Raw genomic sequence first — 24,695 nt, forward strand, 5'->3', positions numbered from 1 at the left:
AGCATTGGTAAAACAATGTACATGCTTTTTTATTGGCAAATTCATACTAATAGCACAAATACAGGCTTGGTGGTTAGCTACAGCATTGCTAGGATAGGGATAACCAGCGCTGGATGGTAGTTGGAACAAACACAATAATAACATGCCAATGAACACTAACATGGGCAACCCATAAACACGTTTTGATAGCCCTGTATGGACAGTCAAAAGTTGCACTTGGAAGATGGCTCTGGATACTTACAGTAATGCATTTATGGCTGAGGACTACAGTTAACTTACTAACTTTAGGACTGCAGTTGTCATGAACAGTTTTGCACTCAATTTTCCATCAATGAACAGTTTATAACTTCAACAAAACAGACTTCATGTTAAAACTAGGGCTGTCAAACGATTAAAAAATTTAATCGCGATTAATCTCAGGATTTCATATAGTTAATCGTGATTAATCGCATTTTTTTAAATCTATGTAAATGAATAAGGCTTTTAAAGTGAAATGTTATAATTTCACTAGACGCCGCATTGAGCCTGGTGGCCCGTTGCTGGGATACGTCAGAGTGTCCGCCATATTGGATGTGGCAAATCTTCCCCGTAAACCAATGCAAGTAAATGGACTGAACTTCATAAAGCCCCTTTGTACAATAATATTTAACTCAATGCCTTTTATTCACCCATTAAGACACACACGTATATATTTGGGAAACAAACAGGCATCAAAACAACACATATAACTTTTAATGTGATGGTTATAAATAGTGTGCGAAATACCCTGTACACTGCAAACTAGCAACAGATACACGATAGATAGCTCAGGTAAGCTAATCAGTCAGCATACCGTAGCAAACTACCAAAATCTGAGGCCACAATAACCAACCTACAAGACTGAATATGATAAATGATGGAAATAGTGGAAAAACTGGAAATAGTGAATGAAAATAAAAATTTACTGTTTTATTTATTGAGTCACCACACAGACCTACTCTCGTTGAATAAAGTGAGCTGAATGACCGCCAAACTGAGTTCGGCCAGGTTCTAACATCATACCAAAACAAAATACATCACTGATTCCTTCACATTCAGAAAGGTTAAAAACATTCATCATATGTTCAAAAACGGTCATCATAGTGTGGCACTGTATTATCTAATTCTCACTGCTTATAACTATACACCTACCCAGTGGAGATGAGCTGGGAAACTGAAGACTGAAGGAACAGTATTGAAAAGTATTTTTCCAGTCTCACCTGTGAAAGGTAATCCAATATGGCGGCAAGGATGACGTATGACTCTACGCAGAAGGCGGCGTCTATGTTTATATGTCTATGCCTTTCTCCATCACTCACACTTACTCTTATTGAAGCAGCACGCAACAAGCCTCAACAGGAACTATGGGTGACTCGCAGGGCCAAATTAGAATTTGCGTTAACGGCACTATTTTTTAAAATCGCGATAAATTGAGATCGCGTTAACACGTTATTATCGCGTTAACTTTGACAGCCCTAGTTAAAACTATAAGGAATTTCCTGGTGTCACAGTTATATTTTGTGACTATATAGGACACTGTTCTAGAAGCAAGTTATTTATAATCACATTGTCTGTTATCACCCAAATGAGGATGGGGTCCTTTTTGAGTCTGATTCAATTGAAAATCATTGCATTCTGTTTTTATTTACATTTTACACAGCGTCCCAACTTTTTTGGAATTGGGGTTGTGTATAATTAGTAAAGTTCCAGCACCACATAGAGCCATAATGATAAGAAACTAGCCACATGAAGTAACATGGCTGACTGAAGCATAGTCACATGAGACCGCTTCCTTCTTAAAAATAACCTCTGGAATTGCATTAGAGCTGGTGGCATTGGCATGAAAATTCACTTTTGCATAAGTCATACTTTCAGAAGATTTCTCAGCCGAGAGACCTGTGGATAACTGAGCTGTGGAGTCGATGTCCTGATCAGGAGGATTTCTTGGTGATTGAGCAGTAGAGTAAACAGTATGTGCAAAATCACAGGGGCTTGTGGGTAACTTGGTGTTTGCATAAATAGTTTGAGCATCAGAGAGGATTGTTGGTAGTTGAACAGTAGAGTAAACTGTGGAAGTTCCAGTGTCTGAGGCAGAAAGGTATCTAGTGTCTTTAATCTCCTCATACTCGCAGACAGCATGAGGAACCTGAGAGCAAAGAGAAACAGAAACAAAAAAAAAAAGTTTTTACCTCTTTTTTTCCCCAAAAGATAATACATTTTGGTATTGAACAAACACACAATGATAAAGACAATTACCCCTTGGGCATTTCCTGAGTCTTGGACAGAACTTCTGCCAGTAGAAGCTGTACCAGCTGAAAGAAGCATCAAAGTAGTCAGTGGCTATTATTACTGTTGGTATTTTCAGTTTTGGATTTTATGCTGATTTCAACAAGTCCAGCTAGTTTCTGTTAATGTTAGTTCAACAAATGATTAATGAATTTTATTGACCAAGCATTGCACTTTTATAATCCGGTTGGGCGGAAACAATACTCAGGTAAAAGTTATTGGGAGGTGTAGCTACTTTGCTAAGGTCTGGAAGAAGACCCAAACTGTTACCCTCAGATGAGAGGAAATTGGTTCGGATGGTCAGGAACAACCGAGGAGCCTCCAAGGCACAGGCCTGAAATGAACTGGAAACTGCTTGAACACCAATTTCACAGTCTATAGCCAACCAAGATTTACATAGCCATGGACTGAGAGGCTGTCATCCGAGAAAAGCCTCTGCTCAAAAATCAACACCTTCAAGCTCAACAGTTTTCAGCTGATCACATGGACAAAGAAAAAGCCTTCTGGTGGAAAGTTTTATGGTCATATAAGAAAACAATTGAGTTGTTTGGCCACAATGGCCAGAGGTACAGAGGAACACTGTACCGACTGTTAAGCATGGTAGTGGTAGCATCATGCTCTGGGGCTGTTTTTCTGCCAGTGGAACTGGTGAATTGCACAAAGTGGATGGAATAATGAAGGAGGAGGACTACCTCAGAATTCTTCAGCATAAACTCAAACCATCAGCTAGACAGTTGACATTTGGACACAACTGGGTGCTCCAACAGGACAATGACCCCAAACACATATCAAAGCTGGCTGTGGAATGGAAAAAGCAGGTGAACATTAAGCCTTTGGAATGGCCTTCTCAAAAATATGTGGACTGTTCTTAAAAGTCAGGTCACCAGCCTGGAAGGTAACAGATTTAGTTCAACTCTACCAATTCTACCAAGAGTAGTAGTCAAATATCCAATCAGAATTCTGCCAAAAGTGTTTGGTCAGTCTGAAACTTGTTAAGGGACATTTACCAAAAAACAAACAAACAATGTGTGTAATTATAATATAATATAATATAATATAATATAATATAATATAATATAATATAATATAATATGGGCGGCACGGTGGTGTAGTGGTTAGCGCTGTCGCCTCACAGCAAGAAGGTCCTGGGTTCGAGCCCCGGGGCCGGCGAGGGCCTTTCTGTGCGGAGTTTGCATGTTCTCCCCGTGTCCGCGTGGGTTTCCTCCGGGTGCTCCGGTTTCCCCCACAGTCCAAAGACATGCAGGTTAGGTTAACTGGTGACTCTAAATTGACTGTAGGTGTGAATGTGAGTGTGAATGGTTGTCTGTGTCTATGTGTCAGCCCTGTGATGACCTGGCGACTTGTCCAGGGTGTACCCCGCCTTTCGCCCATAGTCAGCTGGGATAGGCTCCAGCTTGCCTGCGACCCTGTAGAAGGATAAAGCGGCTAGAGATAATGAGATGAGATGAGATGAGATGAGATAATATAATATAATATAATATAATATAATATAATATAATATAATATAATATAGCCCTGTGATGACCTGGCGACTTGTCCAGGGTGTACCCCGCCTTTCGCCCGCAGTCAGCTGGGATAGGCTTCAGCTTGCCTGCGACCCTGTAGAACAGGATAAAGCAGCTAGAGATAATGAGATGAGATGAGATAATATAATATGGCAGCACGGTGGTGTAGTGGTTAGGACTGTTGCCTCACAGCAAGAAGGTTCTGGGTTCGAGCCCAGTGGCCGACAGGGGCCTTTCTGTGTGGAGTTTGCATGTTCTCCCTGTGTCTGTGTAGGTTTCCTCTAGGTGCTCCGGTTTCTCCCACAGTCCAAAGACATGCAGGATAGGTTAATTGGTGGCTCTAAATTGACCATAGGGGTGAATGTGAGTGTGAATGGTTGTTTGTCTCTGTGTGTCAGCCTTGCGATGATTTGGCGATTTGTCCAGGGTGTACCCCGCCTCTCACCCATAGTCAGCTGGGATAGGCTCCAGCTTGCCCACGACCCTGCACAGGATAAGCGGTTATGGGTAATGGATGGATAATATAATATAATATAATATAATATAATATAATATAATATAATATAATATATGGCGGCACGGTGGTGTAGTGGTTAGCGCTGAGCCCCGTGGCCGGCGAGGGCCTTTCTGTGTGGAGTTTGCATGTTCTACCCGTGTCCGCGTGGGTTTCCTCTGGGTGCTCCGGTTTCCCCCACAGTCCAAAGACATGCAGGTTAGGTTAACTGGTGACTCTAAATTGACCGTAGGTGTGAATGTGAGTGTGAATGGTTGTCTGTGTCTATGTGTCAGCCCTGTGATGACCTGGCGACTTGTCCAGGGTGTACCCCGCCTTTCGCTCGTAGTCAGCTGGGATAGGCTCCAGCTTGCCTGCGACCCTGTCGAACAGGATAAAGTGGCTAGCGATAATGAGATGAGAATGAGATAATATAATATATGTAAACAAGTGTTTTACTGGGAAATACGCCACTTGTATTTTTCATACGAGCTACATCCGGGACCTGGAGAACCAAAACCGTGACATAAATCTCCATATGTCACTTGTGAGGAAATCGATGAAATGTTTTGATAAATTTGGGTAGTTTTTGTTTGTGAATATGCCTATATAATAAAAAGAACATCACATGCTAGCTTGAAGATATTAAGTTCATCTTCTCGTGTTGAAAAACTCGTATTTTTCATACAAAATACATCATGTATCTGAGTGAAATATTTTCCAATATTTCACTTCAGTGACGTTACTCCCAGTGTTTTCCTGCTGACTGGACACGTGTTGTCAAAATGGCAAACTGGTTCAAAATGAAAAATTTTTTGATTAACTTGCTTTTTTTGTGGGTGTGCCATATAATATAAAGAACATTACATGGTTGCGTGAAGATATGAAGTTTATCTTCTCGTGTTGAAAACACATATATGTGTGTGTGTGTGCATAAACACACACACACACACACACACACACACGTGCAAACCCCCCCCCCCCCCCCCCCCCCCCCCCGGTGGAACATAGGAAGATGCACAAAAACTCATTGTTCATTAATTCATTCAGCTACAGGAATAACTCTACACTAGTCCATCACAGGGCATCTCTCTCTCTCTCTCTCTCTCTCTCTCTCTCTCTCTCTCTCACACACACACACACACACACACACACACACACAGAGAGAGAGAGAGAGAGAGAGAGAGAGGGGTCATTTAAAGCAGCCAGTCTCCATGGGAAAAAAGCCACACAGACAGCAACCTGAGCTCAGGACTGAACCACAGAAGTTGTGAGGCAGCAACACGATTGACCATGACCCAGTCACACAAAAGAATGTTTAACTTTTTTATGGTGTGTGTATGTGTGTACCCTGGATCTTTTGTCTCTTTTGCAGAATCACAACAAGGATGATGATTCCAATCAGAAGCAGCAGCAAAATTACAGACACAGGAATCACAGTGGAAGCTGGTAATCCTGGAAGAGAAGCAGACAGTCACTTTAACCGACATGATGATCAATCATAAGGGATCAGATACATGTACAGTAGTTAAACTATGGTGGTGATGAGGATCTGAGCAGAATCACCTGTTGGAGGAGAAGCTGGATTAGACCCGGATTTCTGTTTATTACTGAGAAGTAGAGGTGTGGATGATGACGATGATGATGATGATGATGATGATGAAGAAGAAGAAGAAGAAGAAGAATATGATGATGATGATGATGATGATGATGATTGTGCTGGTTTCAAGGTTGAAACTGGGACACATGGATCTAAAGCAGTAAAAAGTTCAGTTAGATCATGAATGATGTTAAGCGATTGAATCTAGCATATGACTGATAGCAGTACAGATGCAACACAATACAGTGTACATTTTATACAGTGGATATAAAAAGTGTATACAACCCGTTAAAATGATAGGTTTTTCTGATGTAAAAAAAAATGAGACCACAGTAAATAATTTCAAAACTTCTCCCACCTTTAATGTGACCTATAACCTGTACAATTCAATTGAAAATAAACAAATCTGTTAGGGAACAAAACATACAAAATAAAAAAATGCACAATAAGCTGGTTGCATAAGTGTGCACACCTTTAATCTTTGTTGAAGCACCTTTTGATTTAATTACAGCATTCAGTCTTTTTGGGTTCACACCTGCCATCAATTAAAATGACTCTGATTAACCCCAAATAAAGTTCAGACATTTATTCAGTTGCATCCTCCAGCAAAAGCCAGGATTCACAGAGAGCTTACAAAGTGTCACAGGGATCTCATTGTTGAAAGGTATCAGTCAGGAGAAGGGTACAAAAAAATTTCCACAGCATTAAATATACCATGGAGCACAGTGAAGACAGTCATCAAGAAGTGGAGAAAATATGGGACAACAGTGACATTACTGAGAACTGGACGTCTCTCTAAAATTGATGAAAATACAAGACGAAAACTGGTCAGGGAGGCTGCCAAGAGACCTACAGCAACACTGAAGGAGCTGCAGGAATTTCTAGCAAGTACTGGTTGTGTACTACATGTGACAACAATCTCCCGTATTCTCCATATGTTTGGACTATGAAGTATGGTCAAAGAAAAACATCCAGGCCCGGCTAAATTTTGCAAAAAAAAAAATACATCAACTTTCCCAGAAACATGTGGGGGAAAAGTGTTATGGTCTGATGAAACCAAGGTTGAACTTTTTGGCCACAATTCCAAAAGATATGTTTGGCGCAAAAACAACACTGCGCATCACCAAAAGAACACCATACCTACGGTGAAGCATGGTGGTGGCAGCATCATGTTTTGGGGTTGTTTTTCTTCAGTTGGAGCAGGGGCTTTAGTCAAAGTGGAGGGAATTATGAACAGTTCTAAATTTTGGCCCAAAACCTTCAGGTGTCTGCTAGAAAGCTGAAGATGAAGAGGAATTTCATCTTTCAGCACGACAATGACCCCAAGCATTCATCGAAATCAACAAAAGAATGGCTCAGCCAGAGCCCAGACCTAAATCCAATTGAAAATCTGTGGGGTGACCTGAAGAGGGCTGTGCACAAGAGATGCCCTCACAATCAGGCAGATTTGGAGCGCTTTTGCAAGGAAGAGTGGGCAAATATTGCCAAGTCTAGATGTGGCAGGCTGATAGACTCCGACCCAAAAAGACTGAATGCTGTAATTAAATCAAAAGGTGCTTCAACAAAGTATTAGTTTAAGGGTGTGCACACTTATGCAACCAGCTTATTGTACGTTTTTTATTTTGTATGTTTTTCTCCCTAACAGATTTGTTTGTTTTTCAATTGAATTGTACAGGTTATACAGTGGTGCTTGAAAATTTGTGAACCCTTTAGAATTTTCTATATTTCTGCATAAATATGACCTAAAACATCATCAGATTTTCACACAAGTCCTAAAAGTAGATAAAGAGAACCCAGTTAAACAAATGAGACAAAAATAGTATACTTGGTCATTTATTTATTGAGGAAAATGATCCAATATTACATATCTGTGAGTGGCAAAAGTATGTGAACCTCTAGGATTAGCAGTTGATTTGAAGGTGAAATTAGAGTCAGGTGTTTTCAATCAGTGGGATGACAATCAGGTGTGAGTGGGCACCCTGTTTTATTTAAAGAACAGGGCTCTATCAAAGTCTGATCTTCACAACACATGTTTGTGGAAGTGTATCATGGCACGAACAAAGTAGATTTCTGAGGACCTCAGAAAAAGCATTGTTGATACTCATCAGGCTGGAAAAGGTTACAAAACCATCTCTAAAGAGTTTGGACTCCACCAATCCACAGTCAGACAGATTGTGTACAAATGGAGGAAATTCAAGATTCACACTTCCGGTTGTGAGTGAACTCTGGCGCGTTTGGCTGCCGCTGCTCCCTGGAATTGTGTGAAATTGCGTTTATGTTCGCTATTGCCTATAGATTTATTGTCAGCTTAGTTTAGTCGTCTGTAGGCCTACTAGTTAGATTATTTATTTACTTTACATCTCGGACTTACTTTTTGCGTTAAAGTATTATATTGGACCTAAAACTTTCCACCTGACCTAGGTTCCTGCCGCTGGTTACCGCAACTTGAGTGTATCACCTGGGGTGTACCGGAGTAAATGCTTGGTGTTTATTTTAAGTGAACTGTCGTGGAACTATCCCTCTGCTACCTCTGGATATCTTAGCCGACTATTGGAAAACTGTCCTGCAAAAAAATACGGAGTGTACCTGATATGCTGGTGGACTGCAACGCTGTGCATACCTGACATCTGCCCCTGCCCTGGATTATCTGCCTTGGGTTAGGGTTGGCCTGAATCGCTTTGTGGATTTTCTGTTAGCAGCCTCTGCCCTGGCTGCCACCGAGGGTTGGTCTGCTGGTATAATGCCTGCCTGCGCCGTGTCGGTGCGAGCCCTCTCTGGGGTATTCTACTGGGCCTGCTTGGTAAGTTACTTGCTTACTGCTTAGTGGGTGAGTCTCTTGCTTGTGCATGACAGTGGCTTCTCCTGTTGGCTAACGCACCAAACTGGCTGTGCGAGCCCTCTCTTGGGTCTTCATGCGACTGGCTGTCATTTTGCTCTGGCTTGTCCACTGGCTGTTGCCATCTCAGCCCTCTCTACATCTGTGTGTAAAGTGGGGTTCCTCGCCAATGGTCATGGCCCTAAAATACTCGGTGGTGTTCTTACACAGCTTGCGAAAGAACACTTATAGATTTCCTGACGACCTCAAAATGCACCAACACCTTGGTATTATTCGTCTTCCAAAATACACCCACAGAGGCTCTAGGAGGGTCTTTGCCTGCTATAGCCACCCCAATGACATCGACTCCCTCTGGAGTTTGCGCCGCAAATACTCACCCGCTCGTAGGCCTACTGCAGACTGACCAGCTGACGTGAACAATTTGCGCACTGTGAAGTACACCTTGCCTTCTCAAAATTGCAACCAAACTTTTTCATCTTTTGCTCTTTTAAATGTGAGATCGTTAAACAACAAAGGACCTTTTATTAATGATGTTATCATAGATTTGAACTTGGACTTTTTGTGTCTAACGGAAACGTGGCAAGCTCCTAATGACTTTATAGCACTAAATGAAGCTGTGCCTGCTGGTTATACATTTATTGACAAGCCCCGGCTATCAGGTCGTGGGGGTGGATTGGCTGTGCTTTATCATTCTTGTTTTAAGCCTGTATATGTGACTTTAAAGGATTTTACATCTTTTGAAAGTCTTGCTCTTAGTTTTAATGGTAGCCAACCACTATTTATTTTACTTGTATATAGGCCCCCGAAAGCGTCAACTGTTTTTATTTCTGAATTTTCTGATCTTCTTTCCTCTGTCTGCCCTAAGTACTCATCTATCCTAGTTTTAGGGGATTTTAATATACATGTTGATTCTAACCACTGTAATTTCTTAAGCCAGTTCTTGAATGTTTTAAATTGTTTTGACTTGGATCAGCATGTAAATTTTCCCACACACGTGAAAGGTCACACACTGGATCTTGTATGCACTAGTGGAAAAGCCCCATCTGATATGTCATCTAAAGACCTTGCCATCTCTGACCACACAGCTGTTCTTTTTGGTTTTGCTATCCCTGAGCCTCAGTCTCGTATGCGCTCAAAGCGCTCCATTACATACAGAAACATAAAACACATAAACACTGCTGAGCTCACTAGTTTATTACAAACACGGCTTATGTCAGAGTCTTATAGCTCCCACTTGGATGACCCATTGCTGATTTACAACTTCCATCTCTCTGAAGCACTGCATCAACTTGCTCCCTTAAAAACCCGCACTGTCTCCTTCACACGATCTGCTCCCTGGTACACACCTGAGCTAAGAAAGATGAAAGCAGCCGGTAGACAGCTTGAGCAGCTTAGCAAGAGGACTGGACTGACTGTGCATGCACAGGCTTATAAAGAGCACATTTTATCCTACAAACAGTCATTAAACGATGCTAAATCATTGTACTATTCCTCAGTCATCACCAGTGGTCACAATAACCCCAGAGCTCTATTTTCAATAATTAACAAACTTGTTCAGCCATCCAAACCCTTCCCGCTTACCCCCACAACTGATCTCTGCTGTGAGTTTCTGGACTTTTTGACAACAAAATTTGCACCATCTACAAGAAACTCCAGTCATTACCAACTACCCAGTGTGACATTCCATCTCTGACCACACCTGCCATGTCACTCTCATCTTTCTCCCCTGTTGATGACACTACAATTTACGACCTAGTCACCAAGGCTAGGCCTACCACTTGTCTCCTGGATCCCATGCCCACCCCTCTTGTGAAGGCCTGTTTGCCTGCTCTTTGCCCTCTCCTTGTCAACATCATAAACTCATCTCTTGTCTCTGGTATCGTCCCTTGCTCCTTGAAAACTGCTGCCATCACACCAGTCCTTAAGAAACCAGGAGCTGCTTTTGATGATTTTAAAAACTACCGGCCCATCTCTAACTTGCCTTTTATTTCTAAGATTCTTGAGCGTATAGTGGCCCTGCAGCTCCAAGACCACCTTACATCATGTGGCTTATGGGAAGAGTTTCAGTCTGGTTTTAGAGTACTGAAACAGCCTTGGTCAAAGTGGTTAATGACCTACTTATTGCTGCAGACTCTGGCCATTTTAGCATTCTTTTATTACTGGACCTGACAGCTGCGTTTGACACGGTTTGTCATAATATACTGCTCACTCGATTGGAGACACTTTTGGGTATTACGGGCACTGCACTTTCTTGGTTTAGGTCATATCTCACGGGTAGGGAACAGTTTGTTACTATCGGTGATTTCCGGTCCCATAGTTTGCCCCTTGCTCATGGTGTACCACAAGGTTCTGTCCTTGGCCCCCTGCTCTTCACTATTTATACTCTCCCCCTTGGCCATATCCTCCGCCAGCATAATCTTCATTTCCACAGTTATGCTGATGATACACACATTTACATCCACACCAAGCCCTCACATCCACTCCCACTTTCTGACCTGGCTGCCTGCCTTCATGATATCAGCAATTGGATGACTTGTAACTTTCTTAAACTCAACCATGATAAGACAGAAGCCATACTCATTGCCACTCCCACCCTCCTTAAAAAGATAAACCACTCTCAGTTCTCCATCCCAGGCTACTTTACCACCACTTCATCTGAAGTGAAGAACCTTGGTGTCATTATTGACTCATCACTTTTTTTTGAATCCCACATAAAACAGGTCACAAAAACAGCATTCTTCCATCTGAAAACCATCTCTAAACTCCGATCTTCTCTCACCCTTGCCACTGCAGAAACTCTCATCCATGCTTTCATAACCTCAAGATTGGACTATTGCAATGCCCTCCTTACTGGTCTTCCAGCCAAATCAATAAACAGATTACAACATATCCAGAACTCTGCAGCAAGACTTCTTACCCACACCAGACCATGGCAACACATCACGCCTGTTCTTTACCAACTTCACTGGCTTCCTGTTCAGTCACGCATTCAATTCAAAATCCTCCTACTCGTCTTTAAGGCACAGCATAATCTAGCACCCCCTTATCTCACTCATCTCCTCTCCCCATACCAGCCCACACGCACCCTACGCTCCACTGACACACACCTCCTTGTCACCCCCTCTACTCGTCTTCATTCCATGGGTGACAGGGCTTTCAGTGTAGCTGGACCTAAACTCTGGAATTCTCTCCCCCTCTCATTGCGGCAGTGTACCTCTCTCTCTTCTTTTAAGGCACAATTAAAAACCCACCTTTTTACTCTTGCTTTTCCCTTTTAATAGATACTTTTTTAATCGGTTTTATTATTTTAGTGTCAGAATGGTCCAGCTATTTTATTGTTTTTTTTTTGATAGTTTACTTGTTATATATTCCTGTCTTGCTTCGTTTTATTCATCTTATTTTTCATTATTTCTAATTGTTTATAATTGCTTGATTTTATCTTTACACTTTTATTGTTAAGTGTCCTTGAGTACCCTGAAAGGCGCTTTAAATAAAATTTATTATTATTATTATTATTATTATTATTATTATTATTATTATTATTATTATAAGATCATTGTTACCCTCCCCAGGAGTGGTCGACCAACAAAGATCACTCCAAGAGCAAGGCATGTAATAGTCGGCGAGGTCACAAAGGACCCCAGGGTAACTTCTAAGCAACTGAAGGCCTCTCTCACATTGGCTAATGTTAATGTTCATGAGTCCACCATCAGGAGAACACTGAACAACAATGGTGTGCATGGCAGGGTTGCAAGGAGAAAGCCACTGCTCTCCAAAAAGAACATTGCTGCATGTCTGCAGTTTGCTAAAGATCATGTGGACAAGCCAGAAGGCTATTGGAAAAATGTTTTGTGGACGGATGGGACCAAAATAGAACTTTCTGGTTTAAATGAGAAGCGTTATGTTTGCAGAAAGGAAAACACTGCATTCCAGCATAAGAACCTTATCCCATCTGTGAAACATGGTGGTGGTAGTATCATGGTTTGGGCCTGTTTTGCTGCATCTGGGCCAGGATGGCTTGCCATCATTGATGGAACAATGAATTCTGAATTATACCAGCAAATTCTAAAGGAAAATGTCAGGACATCTGTCCATGAACTGAATCTCAAGAGAAGGTGGGTCATGCAGCAAGACGATGACCCTAAGCACACAAGTCATTCTACCAAAGAATGATTAAAGGAGAATAAAGTTAATGTTTTAGAATGGCCAAGTCAAAGTCCTGACCTTAATTCAATCGAAATGTTGTGGAAGAACCTGAAGCGAGCAGTTCATGTGAAGAAACCCACCAACATCCCAGAGCTGAAGCTGTTCTGTATGGAGGAATGGGCTAAAATTCCTCCAAGCCGGTGTGCAGGACTGATCAACAGTTACCGGAAACATTTAGTTGCGGTTATTGCTGCACAAGGGGGTCACACCAGATACTGAAAGCAAAGGTTCACATACTTTTGCCACTCACAGATATGTAATATTGGATCATTTTCCTCAATAAATAAAAGACCAAGTATAATATTTTTGTCTGATTTGTTTAACTGGGTTCTCTTTATCTACTTTTAGGACTTCTGTGAAAATCTGATGATGCTTTAGGTCATATTTATGCAGAAATATAGAAAATTCTAAAGGGTTCACAAACTTTCAAGCACCACTGTAGGTCACATTAAAGGTGGAAAAAGTTTTGAAATTATTTATCGTGGTCTAATTTTTTTCTACATCAGAAAAACCTATCATTTTAACGGGGTGTGTATACTTTTTATATCCACTGTATGTGTAGAATTCAGAAATACTGAATGCTGTTAGCTGAGAAAATTACCAGTTATAAACTGCTGTGAGGCATTGCTATTTATGCATATGATAAGTCACAGGAAGTGCAGTGAAGCAAAAATACATGTACACAGGAAGAACAGAGAACACACTTTGAGCCTAATGAAAAAATAATCTGTTCATCACATAATTTAGTCTTAAAGGGCAGAAGTCAGCAGGTGAACAGATAATATCAGCTAGAACACTTCAATTCCACGTGGTAACAAACTTCATTCTAAAGTAACTGCTCTGTTTGTCCTGTTATTACTGTTAATCACTGACTGCCAATGATATCACAGGCTAATCTTGGTTAGGATGTGCACTGACTCTATGCATCACATTAAGTCTCTGTAGTGTCAAAATAGTTAATGTAATGTGTCTGCATGTCTCTCCAAACTCACCAATAGCTCTCAAGTTGATCTGTGTGAAATAAACCTTGTATCCATGATCAGATGTCCCGGCTCCTTCAGCTCCACACCAGTATTCACCAGATTCCTGCTCAGTCACATTTCTAATACTCACAGTGAAGATTTGTTTTGCTCTGTCATCATACAGGGAGAATTTCCCCACATTTACATACTTTCTACTTTCTTTAACAGATTCTTTATAAAAACAAGCAGCTTGTTGCAGCCTCGACTTGCAGAGAAACTTGGGGTCCCTCCTGAGGGATTCTGGGTATTTACAGCTGACGTTCAAATCTCGTCCGACATGAACAGTCTTATTGATGGACTTCTCATAGAACATATCTGCAAATCACAACCAATCTGATCAGTTTATATGTGTATGTGTGTATTAGCTCTGATTAACAACACGCATACAGTAAATTTACATAAAAATATAATCACAACATGTTTCTTCTGCTAAAATCCATAATTATAGCTGCTCACCTTCTGCTACATTCAGCTTCACTACAGTGTAGGTCTCTATTTCATCAGACACAACAACAGCACATGAATATGTTCCAGTGTCCTCCGTAATCAGCTCTCTGATAAACACACTGAAGAATCCTGCACTTCTGCTGTCATGAACTGAGAATCTGCCATCATGTGACCATTCACTGTTTAGTTTTGTTGTTATTTGATTAAAACACCACTGATCAGCTCCGTTCTTACAGAAAGATTTTGGTTTGTCTTTATATTCATCCTCATATCTGCACTTGATGTTGATTCCTCCCCCTGCATATGCACTCACTTCTCTAGAGACCAAGTCCCCTGTTCAAAACAAGTTCAAATCATGTGCAATGAACTAAAACTGTAAATAACTATGAAAATATTATCCTGGAAATCAAGTTTAAAAATACAGTATTTTTCTTTCAAGATGATGTCTCACTGGCAAATTCCTAACTACACACATGATTCAATTTGTATGAAAAGTTACTAAAGGTTTGGTTACAGTGAGACAATTGAAATCAGATAACTCATGGTCATAAAAAGGCAGGAGTGAAATGTCAGGCAAACTGAACAATACAGGGCAATCAGAAACAAAATTATGTTATAAATAATAAAGCTATTATGTTAATAAAGTATGATTACTGGTACTTTGTTAATGACACTGATGCTTTGTGGATATAAACAGAAGGCAGTGATGGGAGACTCACCTTCCTTGACCTTCAGTTCCACCTGTGTATAAATGTCTGTCGCTGCACGTCTATCAACTCCACAGTGGTACGTCCCAGTGTCCTGTACAGTGAGCTCTCTGATCATCACGCTGAACTCTGCTGATTTGGTGTCATCAAACAGTGAGAATCTTCCTGAATTTACCCACTCATTTTTATCTCCTGTCTTTATTTGGTCAGAACAGCCTGGAGATGAACCCTTACAGAAATATTTTGGGTTTTGTGTGTATTCTCTATCATACTTGCACTTGATAAGGACTCCTCCTCCTGAATATCCTGTTACTTTCTTGGAGGCTCCTCCATCTAACAAAACACCAAACATCCACCTGAGCAAAACCTTCCTTCCTGTAACACTGCTGCTGATAGTGAGGATTATTTTGAAGTGCGTTTCTTTACCTGAGATCAGGCAGAGGGTGAAGATGAGGAGGATCTTCATCCTGAGTTCACACTCGCAGATCAACACACCAACTCCACTTCAGAAAGATATTAAAGCTCCTGTTCTGTTACACACTGTTACTGTCTCTGTCCTGCTCTGTAAATGTTCCATGCCTTTGTCTGCCTTTTTATCAGATATGTGATGCAGTAACTACTTCCCCTTCTGCCCAAGTAAGAAACAGTTGCAAACCTCATGAGCTGGGGACTACTGTTGCCCTCAGCAAGGCCCCCTCCTTTAGATCTACTGTTACAGGTCTCTGCAGTTCCTTATTTAAATGCTTGGGGGAAATTCATACACAGGTTTAGGGCTGTGACACAAAGCAGAACTATGTTCTTTTTTTCTTTCTTTGAGCTAATTTAGCTATTTTCCCCTCAAATTAGTAGCTGGCTAATTTTGACACCTCAGAATGAGGTTTGAGTGACCCAATCATAATCCAATCAGAATAAATATTGAGTCCCTTTACATTGGCGTTTGATGCAGTCGAATGGAACCAAGTGAAACCAAGTCAAGATCTGATCACTGAAAATATATGTTAATTCAGGGTGTAAAGGGGGACGCTTTGCATGTGACACGAGGCCCACAGAGAACTCGGTTTACTGGTGGATGTAATCATTTACTGTCAGAGATATAAAACTGAATATTCTCAACAAGTCCCAGTGTTTATGTGGTTTAAAAAAAATTAAATGAAAAACAAAACAAAACTGAAAGAGATTTCAAGACTTTTTCCTCAACACTTTGTCTTCTGAATTGTGCAGTAGAGATTTAAATCTAAATTTCTATGTTTATAGTTAAAAACACTATACAAATAAAAATACAAAAAAATTCATTACTTTTACAGCATTCAGGAGACCCCCTTATCCAGAGCAACCAACACAAGTGCATTGAAGCGTCTGTCAATAAATTCATCCTGATACTGGTTCACGAAGTCAGGGACTAAAAACGGACTCCAGAAAGTTTCAGAGTTATTTTATTGTTTAACATCCTGGAAATAGCCTCAAAACATAACAGAACCTTATTAATACATAAATAGCTTTCCATAATTTAGCAAATAAAAAGTTGTGAAAAGCAACATTATAAATGCCCCAATTCCATTATGTCCTCCTGCAACTCATTTAGCACACTTGCCATAATCAGTGGATCAACAAATGATTAAAAATAAATTTAAAAAAGCCACAATCTGTAACTATTAGAGAAGACAATACCAGATGCTTTCAAAGCAGTGCACTAATCTCACTCTTTCTTTTTCAAATCAGACACATTTTGCCTTAGGCCATTACAGCCAGCTCCCAGTCTCAAAATATCCCATAGCTGTGGGTCAGTATTTCAATTTCATGAACTAAAGAAAGCCATGGAAATAATTGGACAACTGATGTTGTGAGGTCACTTCCAATCAGACTGGCAGGCAGTCTGATTACCTTGGGATTAAGTAAAATGGGACCAGGCCCAGGGCGGCACGGTGGTGTAGTGGTTAGCGCTGTCGCCTCACAGCAAGAAGGTCCTGGGTTCGAGCCCCGGGGCCGGCGAGGGCCTTTCTGTGTGGAGTTTGCATGTTCTCCCCGTGTCCGCGTGGGTTTCCTCCGGGTGCTCCGATTTCCCCCACAGTCCAAAGACATGCAGGTTAGGTTAACTGGTGACTCTAAATTGACCGTAGGTGTGAATGTGAGTGTGAATGGTTGTCTGTGTCTATGTGTCAGCCCTGTGATGACCTGGCGACTTGTCCAGGGTGTACCCCGCCTTTCGCCCATAGTCAGCTGGGATGGGCTCCAGCTTGCCTGCGACCCTGTAGAAGGATGAAGTGGCTAGAGATAATGAGAGAATGAGAGAGAGGGACCAGGCCCAATATGTTGTGTCACTGTGGAGGAAATCCTAGTCAGGGTCTGAGGAGCAGAATCACACGAGCTCACTCATCACTGCTGCCCTCTGCAGTCTGGCCCACAGGAACTCAATAACATAAAGGGCTGTGCAGAAATATATATATATATATATATATATATATAAACAAAAACCCCTATTCCTGTCACAAAGTGGAAGCGGAGGTGGATATAAGTGCAAAATTCTTTATTATTATTATTATTATTAATAATAATTAGGAAACAGGGGCGGCACAGTGGTGTAGTGGTTAGCGCTGTCGGCTCACAGCAAGAAGGTCTGGGTTCGAGCCCCGTGGCTGGCGAGGGCCTTTCTGTGTGGAGTTTGCATGTTCTCCCCGTGGGTTTCCTCCGGGTACTCCGGTTTCCCCCACAGTCCAAAGACATGCAAGTTAGGTTAACTGGTGACTCTAAATTGACTGTAGGTGTGAATGTGAGTGTGAATGGTTGTCTGTGTCTATGTGTCAGCCCTGTGATGACCTGGCGACTTGTCCAGGGTGTACCCTGCCTTTCGCCCGTAGTCAGCTGGGATAGGCTCCAGCTTGCCTGCGACCCTGTAGGACAGGATAAAGCGGCTAGAGATAATGAGATGAGATGAGATAACTAGGAAACAAGGAAAGAAAATCTCACAAAAACTCAGACAACTATAACAAATGACTTGACTGAGGTGAGGCAAGGCAAAGGAACTAAACATGGAAAACAAAAGTGACACAGGGCCAAAAAAACCCCAATAACACACAGTAACAATAACAAAACAAATACAATCAGTGTTTCTCAATATCAAGGATGCGTCCTTCAAAAGCCAGATTTCAAGGCTGCCACATCAACGAATCCCACATAAGGACTGATCCAGTGTCTAGGATCCTTCAGTTTATACCAAGGACTGTGTCCTTATTTCAGAGAATTTTTCAAGGATGCATGTGCCAATCCTCTGCATTCTTTAATCACCCACAATCCTATGCACATGGACAAGGTGGGGCCTTTTCAATGATGTACCTGTACATCAACACGACTGCATATAGGGGACACAAACCTAAATTGCGATCTAAGATTGCTAGGACAACATCAGTGTGGGACATGTTTTTACTGTGAGGATGCATCCTTTTGGAAAGCAGGGAATACGGTATGCAGAAAAAAATGGTGGCTCTAGCTAAACTGGCAAAATGTTGGTTGATATGAAATAGTTCGTAGTTTAGCATAAAACAGGTATGCACAATCAATGAAGGTAGTGGAGCAAACAACGAAAGCAGAATCTCATCTCATCTCATCTCATTATCTCTAGCCGCTTTATCCTTCTACAGGGTCGCAGGCAAGCTGGAGCCTATCCCAGCTGACTATGGGCGAAAGGCGGGGTACACCCTGGACAAGTCGCCAGGTCATCACAGGGCTGACACATAGACACAAACAACCATTCACACTCGAAAGCAGAATTTAAAAAATAAAGGAAGGTTGAGCTCTGGTTGTTTGGAAAGGAATTGTCTGTGGTGGTCATGACAAGTCCAGCCAATTTAAGCAGAACAATGTTCTGATCTTTCCCTCAAACATGGCCTGTAGATTTCCAGCTCAGGGATGTAACCCTATCACCTATCAATTGACACATTTGGGCTTCATATATTTTGAAGAAGAAGCAGAAGAAGAAGAAGAAGAAGAAGAAGAGGAGGAGGAAGAAGAAGAAAATATCTTAAAGCAGTATCCCGAATGATGAGAAACTAGCCGCATGAAGTAACATGACTGACTGAAGCATAGTCACACGAGACCTCTTCCTTCGTAAAAATAACCTCTGGAATGTCATCAGAGCTGGTGCCACTGGCATGAAAATTCACTGTAGCATAAAACAGACATTCAGAAGATTTCTCAGCCGAGAGACATGTGGGTAACTGAGCCGTGGAGTCGATGTCCTGATCAGAGGGGATTGTGGGCAGTTCAGCAGTAGAATAAACAGTACAATCACAGGGGCTTGTGGGTAACTCTGTGTTTGTATCAAGAGTTTGAGGATCAGAGGAGATTGTTGGTAGCTGAGCAGAAGAGTAAACTGTGGAAGTTCCAGGATCTGAGGCAAAAAGTCGTCTGGTGTCTTTAATCTCCTCAAACTCACAGACATTAAGAGGAACCTGAGAGCAAAGAGAAACAAAAAATATAAATGTTTTCACACTTTTTTTGTTTACACACACACACACACACACACACACACACACACACACACACACACACACGCACACACACAAGTAATTACCCCATGGTTGTTTCCTGAGCTTTCGATAGAACTCCTGCCAGTAGCAGCTCTACCTGCTGAAAACAGCAGTCAAGTCATCAGTAATTGTTATAAATTGTCTTATTTTTAATTTTGGATTTAATTAGATTTTGGAATCAGTTATGAATCATTCATTTCCAGTAAATGCTTTACACTAGTCCATTACAAGGCGTAACATATCCACCGACAAGCATGTTTTTATTTGGTGGGACATTCAAAAGAGTAACCCAAGGCCAGGATTGAATACTGGACACTGAAACTGTGATGCAGCAATAGTACCTGCTGTACCATGAACAGTTCACACTAAACTGAATGTGTTAAACGTTAGAGAATGTGTTGTGTTTGTATGTGGGTACCTTGCATCTTGTGTCTTCTTTGTACAATCACAAAGAAGAATGAGATTCCAATCAGAAACAGCAGCAGAATTACAGACAAAAGGATCAAAGTGGAAGCTGGAAATCCTGGAAGGGAAACAGATAGTCAGTCACTTTAACCTACATGCTGATCAATCATAAGGGATCAGATTCATCAAAGTCATGTAGCTAGACTATGGGGGTGAGGGGGATCTGAGAAGAACCTGGTGGAGGAGAAGCTGGTGTAGGCCAGGACTTGTGTTTATTTGTGCGAAGTGGAGGTTTTGATGGTGATGGTGGTGATGATGATGGTGATGACGATGATGGCAATGGTGATGATGGCAGTGGTGGTGGCGATGGTGATGATGATGATGGTGATGTTGGCGATTGCGATGATGGTGGTGGTGATGGCGGTGATGATGGTGATAATGATGGCGATGGCGGTGATGATGAAGGTTGTGTTGGTTTCGAGGTTGAAACTGGGACACGAGGACCTACAGTAGTGAAAAGTGTAGTTAGATAATGAATGACAAAGTGAGTAAATCAAGTATATGACTGAAAGTGGTATAGATGCAACACCATATACATTTTGGATGTGTGGAACTTCAGAAATACTGACTGATATTTGTACATCTGATAAAGCACAGGAAGAGTACTGAAGCAAAGACATTTTTTTGTCCTGGGATTATCGTGATATCACAGGCTAGTCTTGGTTAGGATGTGCACTGACAGTGTCATAATAGTCAATATAATGTGTCTGCATGTCTCTACAAACTCACCAATAGCTCTCAGGTAGATCTGTGTGAAATAAACCTTGTATCCACGATCAGATATCCAGGCTGCTTCAGCTCCACACCAGTATTCACCAGAGTCCTGCTCAGTCACATTTCTAATACTGACAGTGAAGATTTGTTTTGCTCTGTCATCATGCAGGGAGAATTTCCCCTCATTTACATACTTTCTACTTTCTTTCACAGATTCTTTATTAAAACAAGCAGCTTGTTGCAGCCCCTTCTTGCAGAGGAACTTGGGGTCCCTCCTGAGGGATTCTGGGTATTTACAGCTGATGTTCAAATCTCCTCCGACATGAACAGTCTTACTGATGGACTTCTTATAGGACAGATCTGCAAATCACAACCATTCAGATCAGTTTATATGTGTATGTGTGTCCTAGCTCTGACTAACAAAACATAGACAGTAAATTTACATATAAATATAATCACAGCATGTTTCTTCTGCTAAAATCCATAATTATAGCTACTCACCTTCTCTTACATTCAGCTTCACTACAGTGTAGGTCTCTATTTCATCAGACACAACAACAGCACATGAATATGTTCCAGTGTCCTCCGTAATCAGCTCTCTGATAAACACACGGAAGAATCCTGCACTTCTGTCGTCATGAATTGAGAATCTGCCATCATGTGACCATTCACTGTTTAGTTTTGTTGTTATTTGATTAAAACACTGCTGATGAGCTCTGTTCTTACAGAAAGATTTTGCTTTGTGTTTATATTCATCCTCATATCTGCACTTGAGGGGCGGCACGGTGGTGTAGTGGTTAGCGCTGTCGCCTCACAGCAAGAAGGTCCTGGGTTCGAGCCCCGGGGCCGGCGAGGGCCTTTCTGTGTGGAGTTTGCATGTTCTCCCCGTGTCCACGTGGGTTTTCTCTGGGTGCTCCGGTTTCCCCCACAGTCCAAAGACATGCAGGTTAGGTTAACTGGTGACTCTAAATTGACCGTAGGTGTGAATGTGAGTGTGAATGGTTGTCTGTGTCTATGTGTCAGCCCTGTGATGACCTGGCGACTTGTCCAGGGTGTACCCCGCCTTTCACCCGTAGTCAGCTGGGATAGGCTCCAGCTTGCCTGCAACCCTGTAGAAGGATAAAGCGGCTAGAGATAATGAGATGAGATGAGATCTGCACTTGATGTTGATTCCTCCCCCTGCATATGCTCTCACTTCTCTAGAGACCAAGTCCCCTGTTCAAAACAAGTTCAAATCATGCTCAATTAAATAAAACTGTAAATAACTATTAAAATTTTATGGTGGAGTTCAAGTGAAAAAAAAAAAACATTTTTCTTTCAAGATGATCTCTCATGGGCAAATTCCTGATGATGCACATGATTCAATTTGTCTGAAAAGTTACTAAAGGGTAGGTCACAGTGAGACAATTGGAATCAGATGGTCATAAAGAGGCAGGAGTGAAATGTCAGGCAAACTGAAGAGTACAGGGCAATCAGAAACAAAATTAAGTATCGAAGCAAAAAGTTAAAAAACAAACAAACAAAAAAAATGAGTCAAGAAAACATGCTCAGAAACACACACGCTAATAAAAATAAAATCTTGCAAAGATAAATGAAGAATGAACTGAAATAAATACAAGGAAGTCAGTGAAGGAAAGTTCACTAGAGGCTTTGCACCGTCACGTGACCCCATTGCAACGGTAACTTCACCGCCATGACGGGGCACGCTTGTAGTGTTTCATTCAGATGAGGTAGTGGTTATTGATCAGTATGGGAAGGTTTTGCTGTGCTTTTGGATGTGCAAACTGTTTTGAACGAAACAAAAATACATCAGATTTTTTTAATTCACCAAAAGTACTTCATCATCAGGGGAAAAACGAGAGAAATATCTAAACGTAGAAGGGAAAAATAGGGAAAAAACATTTGGAGAGGTCAAAAACCCTCTGGTATGTTCACTTCATTTCCAGAAAGATAAGAATTATATAAAATAATAATAATTTCACAACTACAGTGCGCTACTCATTCTTATACAGTGATGTGAACATGAGCCTCGGCACAGCCTCACCTTCACCGGGACTTAAAGTGCATTTACATTTGGGGATCCTTCAGAGTGCATTGTGCATTGTGCTTGGGACCCAGTCATTATGGGAAACACCTGATGCTGATATGAGTGCAATCAGCCCGCGGTTTTCACAGAGACTTTGTGAAGTCTTCTGTCAGGTATGCAGGAGTAGACGGGTCTAAGTGCAGGAAGAGTGTTTATTAGCAGGCGTGATATTTACAAAAATAAAACACAAACGACACAGAAAGCAAAGTCATAAACATGGCTAGAAACAACTGTGACAGCAATAATGATAATACTTCACATGCTGCTTGCACTCAAATAAGTATCATGTGTTTCCCATAATGACTAGGTCCCAAGTGCATGCACAACGCACTCTGAAGGATCCCCAAAAGTAAATGGACTTTAAGTCTCAGTGAAGGTGAAGCTGTGCTGAGCTGCTGTGTTGAGGCTCATGTTCACTTCATTGTATAAGAATGAGAACCGCACTGCAGTTGTGAAATGATTTTTTAAAATTCTTATCTTCCTGGAAATGAAGTGAGCATGCCAGAGGGTTTTTGATCTCTCCGTTCAACACCGAGTCCTGCTGAATGTTTTTTCCCCACTTTTCCCTTCTCTACTTTTTCCCCCGATGATGAATTACTTTTGGTAAATTTAAAAAAAAATCTGATTTCTTTGTTTCATTCAAAACAGTTTGCATATACAAAAACACAGCAAAACCTTCCCATACTGATCAATAACAACTAACTCGTCTGAATGAAGCACTACAAGCGTGCCCCCTGTCATGCCAGCGTAGATACTGTTGCTATTGGGTCACGTGATGGTGCAAAGCTTCTATAGGCAGTTTGTAGGTTGGTTTGAATTTAATTTGATATTTTAAATATAGTCAGGAAATAAAGTTAAAATGCACTGAAAAATGACTGGTTTCTCAGCCAGGAAAAAGGTTTGAACAAAAACATAAAGAATAAAAATATGGTAAAATTATACTATTAGATACTATTTCGGTTCATAAAGTATGATGACTTGGTACTTTGCTAATGACACTGAAGCTTTGTGGATATAAACAGAAAGCAGTGGTGGGAGACTCACCTTCCTTGACCTTCAGTTCCACCTGTGTATAAATGTCTTTCGCTGCAGGTCTATCAACTCCACATTGGTACGTCCCAGTGTCCTGTACAGTGAGCTCTCTGATCATCACCCTGAACTCTGCTGATTTGGTGTCATCAAACAGTGAGAATCTTCCTGAATTTACCCACTCGTTTTTATCTTCTGTCTTTATTTGGTCAGAACAGCCTGGAGATGAACCCTTACAGAAATATTTTGGGTTTTTTGTGTATTTTGTATGATACTTGCACTTGATAAGGACTCCTCCTCCTGAATATCCTGTTACTTTCTTGGAGGCTCCTCCATCTAACAAAACACCAAACATCCATCTGAGCAAAACCTTCCTTCCTGTAACACTGCTGCTGATAGTGAGGATTATTTTGAAGTGCGTTTCTTTACCTGAGATCAGGCAGAGGGTGAAGATGAGGAGGATCTTCATCCTGAGTTCACACTCACAGATCACCACACCAACTCCACTTCAGAAAGATATTAAAGCTCCTGTTCTGTTACACACTGTTACTGTCTCTGTCCTGCTCTGTAAATGATCTGTCTTAACCAGAAAGTGCTGGATCGCCTATTTCCTCTTGTAGCCGTGTGAGAAAGAGCTGTGCAGCAAGTTTGTGTCTGAAATATGTGAACTACATCATCGCAATACAAATGCTTTCACATTACTGACACAAAAATGAGCCTCTTATTATTTTCAGTGT

The 24,695-nt window shown here is 41.3% G+C and overlaps 2 protein-coding genes across 2 annotated transcripts; both read right to left on the minus strand.

The window, feature by feature from the left end:
* Positions 1-23: 23 nt before the first annotated feature.
* On the minus strand, positions 24-24,079 carry LOC132884634 (uncharacterized). Its single transcript, XM_060918474.1, has 13 exons — positions 23,974-24,079; positions 20,859-21,203; positions 20,471-20,573; positions 20,083-20,198; positions 19,709-19,761; positions 19,228-19,586; positions 15,154-15,644; positions 14,444-14,767; positions 13,958-14,302; positions 5,890-6,075; positions 5,674-5,778; positions 2,275-2,330; positions 24-2,164 (listed from the first exon to the last, which is right to left on the minus strand). Exons 1-13 carry the CDS (start codon positions 24,077-24,079, stop codon positions 1,757-1,759), a joined length of 2,997 nt encoding a protein of 998 aa, XP_060774457.1. The 3' UTR covers positions 24-1,756.
* Positions 14,763-15,612, minus strand: LOC132885422 (CMRF35-like molecule 8). Its single transcript, XM_060920084.1, has 2 exons — positions 15,568-15,612; positions 14,763-15,474 (listed from the first exon to the last, which is right to left on the minus strand). The coding sequence occupies exons 1-2, from the start codon at positions 15,605-15,607 to the stop codon at positions 15,071-15,073; spliced, it is 444 nt and encodes a 147-aa protein (XP_060776067.1). The 5' UTR covers positions 15,608-15,612; the 3' UTR covers positions 14,763-15,070.
* Positions 24,080-24,695: the final 616 nt, after the last annotated feature.

Source organism: Neoarius graeffei, chromosome 4 (genome assembly GCF_027579695.1).
Source record: "Neoarius graeffei isolate fNeoGra1 chromosome 4, fNeoGra1.pri, whole genome shotgun sequence".
Taxonomy (NCBI): domain Eukaryota; kingdom Metazoa; phylum Chordata; class Actinopteri; order Siluriformes; family Ariidae; genus Neoarius; species Neoarius graeffei.

What these genes read in the sequence shown, in the direction of transcription:
- LOC132885422 (XM_060920084.1), bottom strand. Translation starts at nt 15,607, where the DNA reads ATGAAGATCCTCCTCATCTTCACCCTCTGCCTGATCTCAG. An exon ending in CACCCTCTGCCTGATCTCAG is followed by an intron (nt 15,475 to 15,567) that starts GTAAAGAAACGC and finishes GTGTTTTGTTAG; the next exon opens with ATGGAGGAGCCTCCAAGAAA.
- LOC132884634 (XM_060918474.1), bottom strand. Translation starts at nt 24,079, where the DNA reads ATGATCAGAGAGCTCACTGTACAGGACACTGGGACGTACCAATGTGGA. An exon ending in CCATCACCACCACCATCATC is followed by an intron (nt 20,199 to 20,470) that starts GCAATCGCCAAC and finishes CTGACTATCTGT; the next exon opens with TTCCCTTCCAGGATTTCCAG. An exon ending in AAGAAGACACAAGATGCAAG is followed by an intron (nt 19,762 to 20,082) that starts GTACCCACATAC and finishes TGTTTTCAGCAG; the next exon opens with GTAGAGCTGCTACTGGCAGG.